The sequence below is a fragment of the Pelophylax lessonae genome (genome assembly GCF_965119305.1).
Source record: "Pelophylax lessonae genome assembly, chromosome: 4".
NCBI lineage: Eukaryota > Metazoa > Chordata > Amphibia > Anura > Ranidae > Pelophylax > Pelophylax lessonae.
In genome coordinates, this window is record NC_138771.1 from 363,083,887 (window position 1) to 363,099,629 (window position 15,743).

Consider the following 15,743-nt stretch of genomic DNA (forward strand, 5'->3'; position numbering starts at 1 on the left):
GCATTCTCCAAAGATGCTGCTTGCAGGAGCACCGCCCAAATGTGAAACCATTCATTGATTTCAATGGGAATAGGTTTTTCTGAGCTTTTTAGGTGCTTTTTTTTTTGCCAAAGCGCTTGAAAAGTGCCTTAGTTTGAAAGGGCTCTTAAGTGGGCCATACGCTAGCAGTTTTTCAAATGAATGTTACGTAGTTACATAGTAGTTGAGGTTGAATAAAGACAATAGTCCATCCAGTTCAACCTGTGTAGGTGTGTATGAACTGGATGGACTATTGTCTTTAGTCAACCTCAACTACTATGTATCATTCTTTTGAAAAACTGCTAGCGTATGGCCCACTTAAGAGCCCTTTCAAACTAAGGCACTTTTCAAGTGCTTTGGCGTTAAAAAAAAAAAAAAAAAAAACACCTAAAAAGCTCAGAAATACCTATTCCCATTGAAATCAAGCATTTGTACAAAAATTCTCAGTGCATTTGATGACTTGACTTATGTATGCATACAGTGTTAGAAAATTGTTCGTTAGGAAAAAAAAAGAAAAATTTGATCCTGCTCCTTCAAATTTTCTCAGCACTTCAGAAATGAGCGTCATTTTGACCCCACTAATGATTAGAAAAGGAGCGTTTTTAAATTTGAATGATATTCTACTATTGTATGACCAGCTTTAGCCTTTGGATATGTTTTATGCCACACAGTGATGAAACAGATTTTGCTATTGCAGATATGTACATTTTTTACATTTTGAAGCTTATAATTTGTCCGTTATTGTTATGTCAACATGGCAATAGACAGTTTTATGTAACTGATAATGGTTCATGATATTTCCATTGGTCAAGGTAGTTTCTATGCTTTTCATTCAGGGCAATTTTCTGGTTTCACACACATTCAGACACCTTAAAATTGCAAAAAGCAATCAAACAGATAAAAATAACATGCAAGCTTCCTTGCCATATTCAAGTGACACTAAATAATATTCTTTTTTCCCTAAAAATCATACATATATATTCTCTTCTTCATTGCCCTGTAATCTATTAGTCATGACATTTTCTTGCTCTATTTTCCTTCCTCTTTGTAACATCCTTTGTGAGCTCCTTTCTCCCCTCACTTTCATTTGTTTGAAATGAGCAGTGCACATTGGTTGCGGACATTTACACTGCTTTATGCATGCTTACACATATTCCTTAGCAAGAAAGGGTGGCTACACACCTACATACAGTGGCACCATGGAGAACAAATGCAACTCTGTAACAGAAAGTCAGGCCAGAGCATCAAAAAACTAAAAAAGGGTAAAGAACAATAAAATGTACTGTGTTTTTAAACCAGAGTTTAGTGTCACCTTAATAATTAGCCCGCTTCAGAGCCTATTAAAAAAAAATAATATATATATAATATACATACATATATATATATATATATATATATATCACAAGTAAAAATATTTCTAAATACATTTCCCGTATGCTAATCCTCATTTAGGTCAAAGCTGGTGGAAGTCAATTCGGTGAAGCCTAATATTGCCAACTTTGGAAGATCCTTACTAGCAGGTTACTGTGCATGTTACGTACCAGACTTTGTTCTGCAAGGAATAGCAAGTGAAGATAAGTTGAGGCAGTGCCTAATGTCAGATCTGTCACATGCTGTACAGGTATGTAGGCATATCAATTGTCAAATACAATAAACATTATTACTCATGATTGACTTCCCTTAAATGTTGTATCAACACACTGGTCTGTTTTCTTCTCTCGTTGTGTAGCATCCAGTTTTGGATGAGCCCATTGCAGAGGCTGTCTGCATTATCGCAGACGTAGACAAGTGGTCTGTACAAGTTGCCAGTAGCCAGAGGAGGACAACAGACAATAAGCTAGGCAAGGAAGTGCTGGTATCCAGCCTGGTCTCCAGCCTGCTTCATTCCACCCTCCAACTTTACAAACACAATCTATCAGCAAACTTTGTAAGTACACTTACCTTCATCTTTTGTATTATGTTTGTATGAATTCTAAATGTTAGAATTGTATATTTTCAACCTTTCCTTCAGTCTCCAAGCTCCACCCCCAATCCTCACCCCCCTTTCCCCACTTTCCATTATACCTCAGAGTGTGTCCTTTATAATGGATATGGCTCAGATCCATTCCATACCTTACTACTTTTAAGAGCTGTAGACTACAAATACTTTACATTTTTGTTTTGAAGAAATGGGGCTCTAAAATATATATAGATATATATGTGTGTGTGTGTGTGTATACATTTTTTTTTTAATTTTCTTTTTTTCCTACCTTTTTAACTAGCGAGAGATTAGAGAAAAAATGCACTTTCCTATACTTTTATTCCAACACAGGGTTCATGCAACCCAGATATATTTCTTAGAATATAACGGATATAAGTCCTAAAACTTTTTTATTACAATTTGGATCTTCTACCCATTTAAAGTTGCCTATAGGAGCTCACAGTATCAGATGACATTATGGATCTTACCCTGTAAACAAGAAGCGTTGTGGTGCTATGAAGCATTATTTTTTAACCACTTTACCACCGGAGGATTTTGCTGTCTTACGTCCAGGCCACTTTTTGCGATTCGGCACTGTGCGACTTTAACTGATAATTGCACGGTTGTGCGACGCCGTCCCCAAACAAGATTGACGTCCTTTTTTTCCTACAAACAGAGCTTTCTTTTGGTGGTATTTGATCACCTGTCCGATTTTTACTTTTTGCGCTATAAACAAAAAAAGAGCATACATTTTGAAAAAATAACAATATTTTTCACATTTTTTTATATGAAATTCCCCCCCAAAAAATGTAAAAATCTGAATTTTTTTACATTTTTGGCCAATTTGTTTTCTGCTACCTATGTTTGGTAAAAAAAATCACAATAAGCGTATTTTGATTGGTTTGCGCAAAAGTTATTGCGTTTACTAACTAAGGGAAAGATTTCTGTCATTTTTGGTGGGTTTTTTGTAACGCGTAATGGCGGCGATCTGCGATTTTTTTTTTTTTTTTGCGGGACTGCGACATTGCGGCGACAGATCAGACCCTTGACTGACATTTTTGACACTTTTGGGGGTACCAGTGACATTTCTATAGTAATCAGTGCTATAAATATGCACTGTTACTGTAAAAATGACACTGGCAGGGAAGGGGTTAATGTTATTGGAGAGGGAGGGGTTAATGTATGCCTGGTGCTTACTAACGTGTGTGGGGGGAGGTGACTGAGTGACACAGGGACAGATCGAGGGTTCAACTATGCTGAACCCTGCAATCTGTCACTGTCTGTCACTGAGGAGATCCGCCCGCTTGTGTAAACATCTCCAAACTCGATTCCCCGACGATTGGGGAAGAGCAGCGGCGATCGCCGCTGCTCCTCCCCTGGCCCAACTCCCGCTGTGAATGAATACAGCGGGAGCGAGCTGGACGATAACGAGCCACTGTGCCGCAGTAGAGGCACAGTGAGCAGTCGTAAAGTGGTTAATGCTTTGTAGCAGGATAACCATCCCTGGAGCTAATTGTTTTGAGTGCAATTTTTTCACACCATGATTAACCCAGATTTAGTACATTTCAGAATAGCCCACAAACTTAGAGGATTTACATCTAAATAAATTATATTTTTCAATTGCTGTTTAGGTCTTCCATAGATTACATAGTTAGTCTGGTTGAAAATAAGACAAAAGGTTAATCTAGTTCAACCAATAAAAAGTGGAAAACAAACAAAGCAAAAAAAAATTTCTACAATCCTATACAGTAAAAACTTGGATTTCAAGCATAATTTGTTCTGGAAACATGCTTGTAATCCAAAGCACTTGTATATCAAAGCGAATTTCCCCATAAGAAATAATGAAAACTCAGATAATTCGTTTCACAACCATTTATTCATAAGTCCTTCAGTTTATAGTCCATATAAAAAGATAATTATCAAGGTGATAGGTTGTGTAACTATATAATGTCCATCCACAACTGGCAGCCCCCACAAGGGGACCAGAAGCAAAACCCAGCAGGAGCTGCAGAGTACAAAACAGAAGAGAGGCGCCTCCAAAAGTAGCAATATGGTTACATTTAATGAAGGTACATTTAGCAACTCACATGGTTGATGTTTAAAAGAGGCACTCTAAGTATGCAGACATCCGGGGTAAAGATGTCCACATAGACCATCCTCCGCACTGCCGGCTCTCTCCGCTGTCAGTCTGCAGTCGTGACCGGGAAGACTACCCTGCAGTAGAGCGATCTGACAGTGAGGCTTGATGCACTTTTGGAGCGCAATGTGGAGGGGATGATGTTGATTGTGGTGCGGAGGATGGTCTATGTGGACAGCTTTACCCCCGGATGCCTGCATACTTAAATGTGCCTGTTTTAATCATCAACCATGTGAGTTGCTAAATGTTTTACCTTCAATAAATGTAACTATATTGCTACACTTAGTGTCCATTCACACTACCGCAACTTGTCAGCCTGACAAGTCGCGATCCGTCGCGGTCCATGCAGTGCTACAGGACCCGTTCTAATAGGAGCGACACAAGCCGCTCCGACTTACAAAAAGGGTCCTGTACTACTTCGGGGCGACCTCGGAGCGACTTGCATAGACATTCATTATATGAAGTCCGTGCAAGTCGCGCCAAAGTCGCGGTGCACACGACTTCACAGGTCGCCCCGGAAGTCTGAGCGACCTAGTGTGAACCAAGACTTAGAGGTACCTCTCTTCTCTTTTAAACTCAGTTGTGACATGCTGCCACTTGTATATCAAGACATCGTTTGTGTATTGAATCAAAATTTATTTTTAAAAAATTGACGGTCTTGCAAAACACTTTCAGACCAAGTTACTCTCAATCCAAGGTTTTACAATATACACATATACACAATCCCAGTATACAGAATCCCATACCCACAGTGCTAACTTAAAAGACTAAGGTCACCTTTAAGGAAAAATTAGTAAATGTACTAATTAGCCAATTCATAGTCCATTGAGAACTACTTTTGCGGTGGAAGGTAGGACTTGATTTATTCTCAGATTCCAGTAAATAAATGACACTGCTGCGCGGACAGAGCCCCGCACGACACACCTTTTTTAAATGTGACAGCGACCGCAGGGGAGAGGAACCCCTCTGGCCGCTGTCCTGAGAGGAGGTGAAGGGGGGGGGATGCTGGTGCTTATTATAAGGGTGTTCTATAAATTTAGGTGTTCTCCGATGAGGGACACAAATGTGCAAGGGGGGCTCCAAGGGGGACCCAGTTGTGCAGGGGTCTCTGATGGAGACACAAATAGCGAATGGGGCTCTAAGGGGGACACAAATGTGCATCGGGGTCTGATAGGGACAAAAATGTGCGCTGTGGCTCTGATTGGGGACACAAATATGCAGGGGGTTCTTATGGGGACACAGATATGTGGGGGGGGGGGGCTCTGATGGGGACACAAATATGGAAGGGGTCTCTAAAGCGGGGAAACAAAGATACAGGGGGGCTCTGATAGAGGCGGGGGCCTGATGGGGACCAAATGTATGGAGGTGTGTGTGTGTGTGTGTCAGTAACACAGATGTAAGGCCCTGTGCACACTGGAAGTTTAGCCCCCGTGCATGATGTTACAGCTTTTAGGTGCGGATGGAGGATACAGGTGCACCATCCAGCTCTACTGCAGTCAGCCTGTCAAGTTCTGTTCTGCTGCAGATTTATTTAAAAATTAAAGAGGTTGTAAACTCGTATACATTTTTTTTTTCTTACACCCTGCAAAAGAAAGACATAATGAGCTAGTATGCATCGCATATTAGCTCATTATGCAATACTTACCTCAGAACGAGCCCCCGCCGTGCCGCTCACTCACCTCTATGACGGGCGACATGTCTATTCGCCCGTCTTCCGGGATCGCGGCATCCGGCCATCTGATTGGCCGGAGCCGCGGTGACGTCACTCCCGCGCACGCGCGCGGGAGCCGACAGTCACGGCACGGGGCTCTGAAGGAACGGCACGATCGGCCGTTCCTTCAGAGCGCATGCGCCAGTGACGTCACTGGCGACATGTAAGGTAAATATCTCCTAAACGGTACATGTTTAGGAGATATTTACAGTACCTATAGGTAAGCCTTATCATAGGCTTGCCTATAGGTACAAGTTGTAGAGGAGGGTTTACTTCTTCTTTAACTATTTTTTTCGGCCCACGAAAATGTGAAAAATTTACAATGTGGCCCTCGAAGTGAAAAGTTTGGATACCCCTGCATTAGAGGGCTGACAGCCAAGATTTTCTTGTAAAATAATTTAGGAAAAAAGCTTTAAGTGCCTATGTTGTGAACTTTGAAGAGACATTTCTCCACAACACCTATAGCTGTGGAGGTGAATGAGCACTTGTTTTAAAGTGTGTTTACTGTTTTTAGAATATGTAAATCAATTAATGTGCATAGTCTGGGCAGAGGTTCATGTTAACGAGTTTAATTTACTTAGTTGGGGTGTTGGTTTCCTTTTTGATTGTCAATTTTCTTTCTCTGGTCACGGATTTCTGCAGTCATATGATTTCAAAAATCATGTCGGAGTATTCTACTCTTGATAAAACAATGATTTACAAATATTCTTCCTGAATACTTATGCATGAAACTACATAAAATATATAATACAAGATTATTCTACCCAAGTCTGCCTTGTCCCTCCCAGCTGATAAGTCTGTGATATCCTGTGTAATAGAGCTATGGTCAAAAATATTTAAAGTGGTTTGTTTTTCTCTAGTGTATCATGCATCTGGAGGACAGGCTACAGGAGCTCTACTTCAAGAGTCGAATGTTGTCTGAATACCTAAAAGGACAAACAAGAGTCCATGTAAAGGAGCTAAGCATGGTGCTAGGGTAAGATTCTCCCAAGAGATAATCTCATTAATCAACTGAAAAGTGATTCCTAACAGAAAGGTCCCTTTCACATTTGGGAAATTGGGAAACGTGAGTGAAATCATCATGAATGGCACCCCAAAAACTGGGATTTTGCCACACGACAAAACTCATGTATAAAAACGCCACTGGCTCAGGGCCAAAGTTTGGTCCCTGAGCTTCTTTGGAGCAAATGCGCATAGGGCCACCCTATGCACAACACGCAGAATTCCTACTAAGCAATATGTGATCGGGGCCTAAGAGTGAGAGCGCTGAAACTCCAAAATCTTTTATATTTGTTCCTTGTAGCTGAACAGATTGCAAGTTTAAAGGCCCATACACACGTAGCGATTGTCGGCCGTAAATATTTGGCCACCGACCGATCGGCCGATTGTCGGCTTGTTAGTATGATGCTTCCGACAACCGTCTGCGACTTTTCGGCCGAACAGAATCTGGTGTGCAGGCATTAAAATTTTTGTTGGCCAACACCAGAGCGGCCGATTGTTCGCCAGTCAGTACAGAATTCGGCCGACAAACAGCAGATGAGCAAGACTGGGCATGCTCAGAGAAGAAAAAACACACGGACATCACATGACATCACTTCTGCAGTCGGCTGTTGTTGGCCGACAAAATTCATGTGCAGTCTTTAGCACTTTTCAACCGACAGGACAGCACCGGACAAAAGACGGCCGACATTCGGTACGTGTGTACGGGGCTTAAGACATGTTTTGCACAAGGCGAGATGGTTTTCACTAATTATGTACAATAAGATGAACTGTGGGTACTGGGTTGGCGGTTAGGGGTGAGAACACCATGGTACATGTACCACCAAGTTATTAGTCTAAACTGCACTTGAACCCTTGTAAATAAATATCCCCTTTCTGCCTACCATCTTTATATTAACTATCCCCAGCATGATGCCTCCATGCTGCAGATGTGCTTATTAAAGCTGACTCCTTTGGAAGCTACCAAATTAAATTTAATGCAGCCGATAGCTGTCTGGACTGCCACAGAAACTGTTTATGAACCATTACATGCATTTTCTTCCAGCAAGATCTTCTCCAGATATCAGTATTATATTATACCAGTATACATGAGCCTTTAAATTTAAGATGGAGCTTGGGGGTCAGATTTCTGTTTAGTGATTTGTCTTAGTGATTTTTGTCTGTCTCTTTGCAGAATCGAATCAAGTGATCTTCCCTTGCTTGCCGCTATTGCCAGCACCCACTCTCCATATGTTGCTCAGATCCTTCTGTAATTGAAGATGCATTCGTTAGACTGAATTGCCAGAAGTACAATTAAAGGACAATGTACATTTTTCAGAATCTGGTAACTTTGACTGAGCTGACTTTGTGATCTGTCAAATCCTGAAGGTAATCACAGAGGAGGAGAGGGTTTACTCCTGTATATCTGAGATCCATACTTATAAAAGTATTGAAGACTGTTGAACAGAACAGAAATCAAAAGAAGAAAAGTATACTCATTTTCAGAGTAACACAATTGTGAGTTCTTTTTACAGCAACATTTCAGACTCCTTTTTCCAAATTCTGAAGATTATGGAAACTTTTTTTTTTTTTTTTTTAAGGGGATGGATGGGGGGTGGGGGGTTATTGATTATATTGTAAATAGGCTAAGAGGAATTGAACAAATGTTGAGGATGACTTTAAATGTTTGCTTTATACTAACAAAACATCTAAAATCAAATTCTGTCAGATGCCTTCTATGAGAGCAATGCATTTTATCTGTATTTTTTGTACCAATTGGCAATGTATAAAGCCGTTCATATCAAACCCTTTTAAATAGCACATTTTATAAATGTACAGGTTACTGTTCAGTCATTTTAACTGTGCTGGCCTTTAGGAAGGCATTAAAAAAGCAAAAATAGTTTACTGCAGCCAATCAGAGGCGTGCTCCCTCACCACTTCTTGCTGTGGCATCCAATAATAAGTTCCAGTGTTGGAAGTCCCACTCTTTTAGCCAGAGCTCCAGTGGTTTGAGGGGGCATATGTATAAGTCTGGGGTAAGTGGTCTGCAGATACTGTCACTTTACCCTGAATGGGCAAAGTGCAGTGCCTTTTTATTGTTGAAGTGCACCTGTCCCTTACACACGATTGAGCCAGCCATTTTTTATTGTCTATCAATTTTCACTTAAACTGAAATTTCTAAAAGAATTTGCTGATCCTACAAAATGACAGCCATGATTTTTGTGGGCAGCAGGAACATTTTAAATAAATTGATTTCAGCATGTTGTACTACCTCATTTTAGTGTGCCAATCTCACAAAAATACAGGAAACTTATGGAACACAATTATCAATGAGTAAACTCAATAGTTCATCCACTTTTCTTGTCTCCCTATTTTAACATACTTGTTAACTTTAGGGGTCTTTCTGTTTTACTGATGTTACTCTAGAGGGACCTCACCATGTAAATCCTTCTGCATTTCTTGAACATTTTTGTTTGTTTCAGGAATTTGTATATTTTAAATGTGCACAGTTTATTTCATAGAGTGTTACTGAAATATTGCTGTGCTTTCCCAACTTTTACTAATCTGCACAATTCCTGCACTTTATAAACTAAAATAAATATCTTCCAAGTAAACGTTAGTTGGTAAGGGTAAGTTCTCCTGCTTTGCAAATGTGCCCTTATCCATGAACAAAAGCAATCCTAATCTAAAAGTAGCTAAACGTCTTAGATGATAACCTCATCATAACACCGTTATGTCACATTAGTGTTTTATGGGATGCCTATGGCCATTAGCCACCAAAAGAGCCTAATTTACCCCTACTTTTTACAAAAATTTAACTTTTGTTAAAGCAAACCTGTTGTCCGATTGGTACTGGGTGAGGCCATTGCTGATATCTAGAAAATGCTGGCTGATTTTGTCATATTCTGATTGAAAAAAAGTATGCAAATCAGGAAAGTTTGAAATCCTTATCCGCATACTTGCTTCTGGTGAGTGACCCAGTACTGAAGCAAGAGGATCAGCATGGCAGGCAAACAACCCACATTTTTTGAAGGAAAGGTCTGCAATGGATCCTCGGTGTCTGTTATAACTGGTCTCCTTTAAAAGATTCAGCTCCCTGAATTATAAGACAGGTTGGATAATAGCCCCAATGCTGTTTTATGGAAAACAGGTTTTGGATTATTCTAGTCTGCAATCATCTTGTGTACTAAAGCAGCAATGAAAAATGTGAGCTCCAGTTTACTTTTAGAATTCTTTGTTAATTTTCTCTTTTATATCTAAATACCTCTTCTTCCATTTTCATCACCTTGCCATTGCTAAATACTTTTTTAGGTTGCTGTGGGTGAGCTGTACACAAAGTCTGCTTAGGGCTAACTGGCATGCTCATGGCAGTCTTAGAAAAGGAGCAGTTTCTTATTTCAAATCTCTGTGAACAACTGATTAACACTTACTTAAACTTCTAAAGCATTTAATTTTAATTAAGAGATATTTTGGCTTCCCTTTGATGTACATGAAAAACTTGACTTGAACATATTGCAGAGTAATGTTTTTCAGACCCTGGCTTATCCACATTTGTTATATTTGAACATGGATCACACACAGACAGAGGTTGCTCCCATAATGAGTTCCACTTACTAAATTGGGGCATTGGTTTAATTACTGCTCCTTTATGCTGGGGTATGAGAGCAATATATAAGATTTCTTCATATAGATCTGCTTCAAGGAAAGGATGTATGCAATAATACTGTTTATAATTCCCCAGTGCTAGTACAGCAATACCCTTTCCTCTGTTTTATTTATAGACAGACATATAATATATGCCCAAGTGTACGTGCTGCTGCACGCATAAAAGCAGTATGACCTATATTTGTAAACATTTTTACAGTACTTCTTGAATTTCGGCATAATCATCTTAATACCCTATTTCAATTTTTTTTCTTTTTTTTTTTTTTTAGTTATATCTACGATTGTGTAGCCCAAACCATTTTTATAATGTAATCCACACATTGCAATAGAGGTTAACATAGTGTAATTCTTATGTTTGTGAAAAAGCATTTGATTTCCCTTTAAATTTCTAATAAGTTCAGGTTAGCGTTAGCTTGGTTGCTTCCTGGCTCCTGTTATCATCCTGTCTGCTGTTTTGAGCATATTGCAGACTATTCTTTGTATTTAGTAAGCCTTTCTTTTTCAAACCTTTACATTAACTTGGTTATATATTAAATGTGCATTGTTCATAATTGGGATATTTTTTTTGTTTACCATCATGGAAGATGCTAAATATTTCATATTTTGATTATTTTTTTTTTCATTATTATAACCATACATAGATTTATATAAAAAAAAAAGCATTCAAATTCTACTAAACAATATATTGGTTTTGTCAAGTGAGCTATGAAATGAAAGGCCAGTCTGCAAGAGACAACCTGAAGAGAAATGACTTTACCTATTGCATAACAGATTTAGAGACAGTACAAGTATTTTAGCACAGGTATGTGTGTGTGTGTGTGTGTGTGTATATGTATGTGTGTATGTATGTGTGTATAATATATGTATATGTGTATATATATATATATATACTGTATATCCAAATTAAAAAAAATTAAGGGCAGTAAGCTTAATACAGTAAGTCTATCAGTTTATCAAATTCAGCTTATCAGTCTAGGACACAGGTGTCAAACACAAGGCCCGCGGGCCGACTGCAGCCCCCCAGGCCATTTCATGTGGCCCTCGCACCTCTTCTGCAGCTGCGGCACCCCCCTTGTCTCTGCCCCACCTTGTCTCAGTAGTCAGCAGCAGAGAGGACAGAACACCTTTGCCAGATCCTGTACTCCTCTGTGCAGCTGCAGAAAGACTTGTCTTGCCCCCCCTCTTCTCAGCAGTCCGCAGCAGAGAGGAGTGCAGAACCCCTCTTACAGATCCTGCACCTCTCAGTGCAGCTGCAACACTTTGTGCAGCCGATCCACTCGCATCTTCTTTTTGGCAGCAGCATAAGTTAAGGGGGTGCATTGTGACGTAAGGAAGGGTGGGTGACTCTTGACTTCTGATGGTGGGGCGGCTCTTGACATCTCGTGTAAGGGGATGTGGGGTGCTCTGGACATATAATCTTATAGATCTAACCGGCCCTTTGAGGGCAACCATAATGCTGATGTGGCCCGCGATGAAATTGAGTTTGACACCCCTGGTCTAGGAGATAAAGCAGTAACACTTAGGTTGATAGAGAAAAGATATATTTAATTTTCAATGCTACATTTGCAAAGATAATCCCCGTGGGCATCAGCTGTTAATACCCAATGGTTCTTGAATTTACCATAAATGCCCCCTTCTGTGCTGTGATATCCATGACATACTTCATGTTTAGACCTCAAAAATGTCTTTAGAAGCCTATGAAACCAGCCATTAGAGGTAAAGGTTATCCCTAGTTACTCAGTATTTTTGTTCTTGTGAAATTATATGATCTCTGTGTAGGAAAACCTTGCTTGGTACACATGTCCAGATAAGCGTTCCTAAACTGTCTCCTTATAACCTTCTATAAAGCTAGTTTGATTTTTTTTTTTTCCTATATTTTATAATTAAATGCCTGATTTCTGATTAAATTGAGGGAGGCTAAAAAGTTACAAATATCAGATGTACTGTATCTGTTTACTCAGATAAGATTTGTCCAAACGGTCTGTGCATTGCTACTTTATTGGTTTTGCTGTTAAATGCCGTATTTTGATGTTATATCACAACTCCAGGCATAAGGCTAAATACACAAATGAAATCCATAAATGGGATGCTTGGAAGAAAATTTCAATTTTTTTTGTATCCAGAGTTAGAAAAAAATAAAAAGTATGATCTTTATTTCATGTGAAATACTGTGACCCATAATAACCTCTCCAGGAGGTTTGGAAAATAGAACAGCTGTTCTGTACAAGCAGGGCAGCCATCAGGATCCTCATGAAGACACAAGTGGATGGGCTTGTCACAACTCTGATAAAGGTCCAACCCCGTTTTTAAATATACATTTTTGATAAAGAAGTGCTTGCAGAAGTGCACATAAAATTGGTGCACACTTAAAGAATGATTTTTAATGCCTATTCTAAATACCAGCAAAAAAAAATGTGTACAGTAAGCATATTTCACCTGGAATGAGATAGTGGCACTTTACTACTGTATATGATCAACTTCTAAAAGAATCATATTGCTTTTTTATTTAAAGTATTTGGGAAATGTATGTGCTCACCATTTTCTTAAAAAAAAAAAACACACACACAAACCGCAAAAAAAAAAAAAACACACACAATACCCTGTATATATTTTTTGCTTTTGAAACTGCCACAAATAAACTAACAATGTACTTATATCACTTCACTAGTACTTAAATACTGTATTTTCTGGCGTATAAGACTACTTTTGAACCTCAAAAAAATCGCCCAAAAATGGGGGGTCGTCTTATACGCCGAGTATAATATCTCCAAGGTAACCTAAGTATAAGTATTACCGGTAGATGAAAATTAGGGGGGTCGTCTTATACGCCGGAAAATACGGTACTTTTTCTACAATTTTTCTGCTGTTGACCAAAATTTTGGCAATTCAATTTTTTCATTCATGTCTTAACTCCCTTGTGGCAAACATCAGCTCATCCTATGTATGTCTGCGTGTGTGTGAGTAATATATGCGCTCTTAGGGATGGCTGTAAAAAAGTGGTGTTCTTTATTTCTTTGCTTAAATTATTTAGATGAACCATGTGTATAATGTACAGAGCAGTCTTCCTGTTTTTGTAAATATTTTCCATAATATGCATTGTATCATATTAACTGTACCCAATTTTGTGGGAACTTTTGTGCAATAAATCTGGTCTTGTCAATACCTGTGTCGTTTTTATATACAATATATATATATATATATATATATATATATATATATATATATATATATATATATATATATATATATATATATATATATATATATATATATATATATATATTTTTTTTTTTAAACCAAAGCTTACCATAGTAAAAATTTAAGATGATTAGTATTTGTCACAAACTGGTAATAGTAACTGGAAGCTTTCTACTTTTGAATACTTTGCTCCTGTATAAAATGTAATTCATACCTTCTCATGGAAGGAATGCCAGTAAGTGACTCTTTTTTTTTTTTTTTTTAACCATGTGAATTCCGGACTGTTACATCCCCTTTCAGTCGAGGCTATTTTTCAATTTTCTGCACACTCACACTTTCCTCTCACATTTTCCAGGACGGCAAACGCATGAGCGATGAGAAGCTCCTCCCTACATTAAACCCAATCAGTTCACAGCTGTTAAAAGGCCCCACCCTTCCCCTTGTCCCTTAGTTTGATTGTGTTTCTCCCATAGCGAAACATTTAATTTTTTCTCTTACCTGAAGACTTGAGTTGGATGGTCCCCCTGTGAGCCAGGTTCAGGAACGCCGGTGAAGACCGCACTCTACCTGCACGCCTCCTAGGCTTCTCACAGGTCGCCCTAAAGTACAGGCAGTCGGTCACTGTGGTTGTCCCTCTAGGCCTGTGACCTGCTGTTCAGCAGGGGTCTCCTCTGGTCCTCACGGCCATTGTACTGTTTTTTTTGCATCACAGGAATTCAAAAGAACCGCCAGATAGCGCGCTCCAAGCCTCGTTTTGAAACTGGAACTTCCGGTTTGTGCTGGAAAGGCGGAGAATGCGCAGCGCGACCCGGAAGAGGGAAGCGAATACGGAGGAGACGCCGGACCCGCATGGCGACGGGAAGGCAGACTCTCAGGCGGAAAACTGCCAGAGAAATGAAGCCTGCCGCAACCCACCTCGTGGAAAAGGAGGAGGGAAGGTCGGTTCAGTTGGCTACATGCAAAGGCAGATCGGAACCCAGTAAGTGCCGTTTTCTTTGCTGTTGTGGGACTGATACCAGTGTTAGGCTTAAGTCCCTGGTAGCTCCTTTGCTCTCCCTCAGTGGGGCCTGTAGCCAAGCTACTATGGGGCAAGAAGAATGATCCGTTTGTTATCTCTTCTTTTCTTGCAGAATCCCCAGGTGGAACCCAGGAGGCCTCTGATAAAGCACCCATCTGCTGGCACTAGCTCCTCTAAAAAATGTGGTAATTGCGGGGAGGGACTGCCCAGTTCTCACACCAAGCCCTTTTGTACTAGGTGTATTAACAAACTGGCTGGTAATGAGGCCTCAGGGTTAATGTAAGATTTCCTCCTTTCCATGTGATCATAAGGATAGAAAAGCAAGCCCTGTGGCTGTGGTAAAGGGTGAAAACAACAGTGGTGAGTGCTTCCCTTTGCCTTGGGAGCTTAGCAGCAATATCCCTTACAGCAACCAAGTGGTTTCTTGGGCTTGTCATAGTACGTAGAACATTGACGTTGTTAGTGTCTTCTGTTATGATTGTACCTTATTGACAATCAGAAATGCACTACATGGAAGTCTAGTGACTTTCTGACATGTTTAACTATACCTTGTTGCTTATCAGAAATGCACAAACTTTGGAGTTTGTATCTTTTCTGTTAATTTTTGTTATATGAAGGTACCTTGTCAGGCATCAGCAATACACAGCACGGGAGTTTGTGTCCCTTCTGTCTTTATATTGGCTTTGTTGCTGATTTTGTTACACTTCAGAAATACATAACATGGATGTTTGTGTGTCTTTCTGTCTTTACATTTGGCTACGCATCTGAATACTCAACAGTGAAGAAGGTTTGTGTCTTCCTATTTATATTATATAGCCCTAGTTTATTGCACTTTTAAAATACACAGCTGGGTTGGTCTAGCTGCACTTCAGAAATACACAACATTGTTGTCTATGCTGATGCCCTTTGTCTGTATCTATCTTCTGGTGCTGTGCGTCAGTAACGCACAATCTGTGATCTTCTAGATTTGTGGTATTAGTTATACAGGTTTCACTTTTATTGCAGACATTTTATTCCCAGGGACATGGGAGGGCCAGGAGTTCTGGCTGAAGACACT

The 15,743-nt window shown here is 39.7% G+C and overlaps 1 protein-coding gene across 3 annotated transcripts in view; it reads left to right on the top strand.

Moving 5' to 3' along the window:
* Positions 1–8,387, top strand: part of FNIP1 (folliculin interacting protein 1) — a 160,424-nt gene extending 152,037 nt beyond the window's left edge. For all 3 annotated transcript variants that reach the window (XM_082257158.1, XM_082257160.1, XM_082257159.1), the window contains 4 exons: positions 1,471–1,639; positions 1,748–1,945; positions 6,687–6,802; positions 8,000–8,387. In XM_082257158.1, coding sequence (XP_082113284.1) covers positions 1,471–1,639; positions 1,748–1,945; positions 6,687–6,802; positions 8,000–8,078 — 562 coding nt within the window. In that variant the 3' untranslated portion in view covers positions 8,079–8,387. The remainder of the gene's footprint in view (positions 1–1,470; positions 1,640–1,747; positions 1,946–6,686; positions 6,803–7,999) is intronic.
* Positions 8,388–15,743: the final 7,356 nt, after the last annotated feature.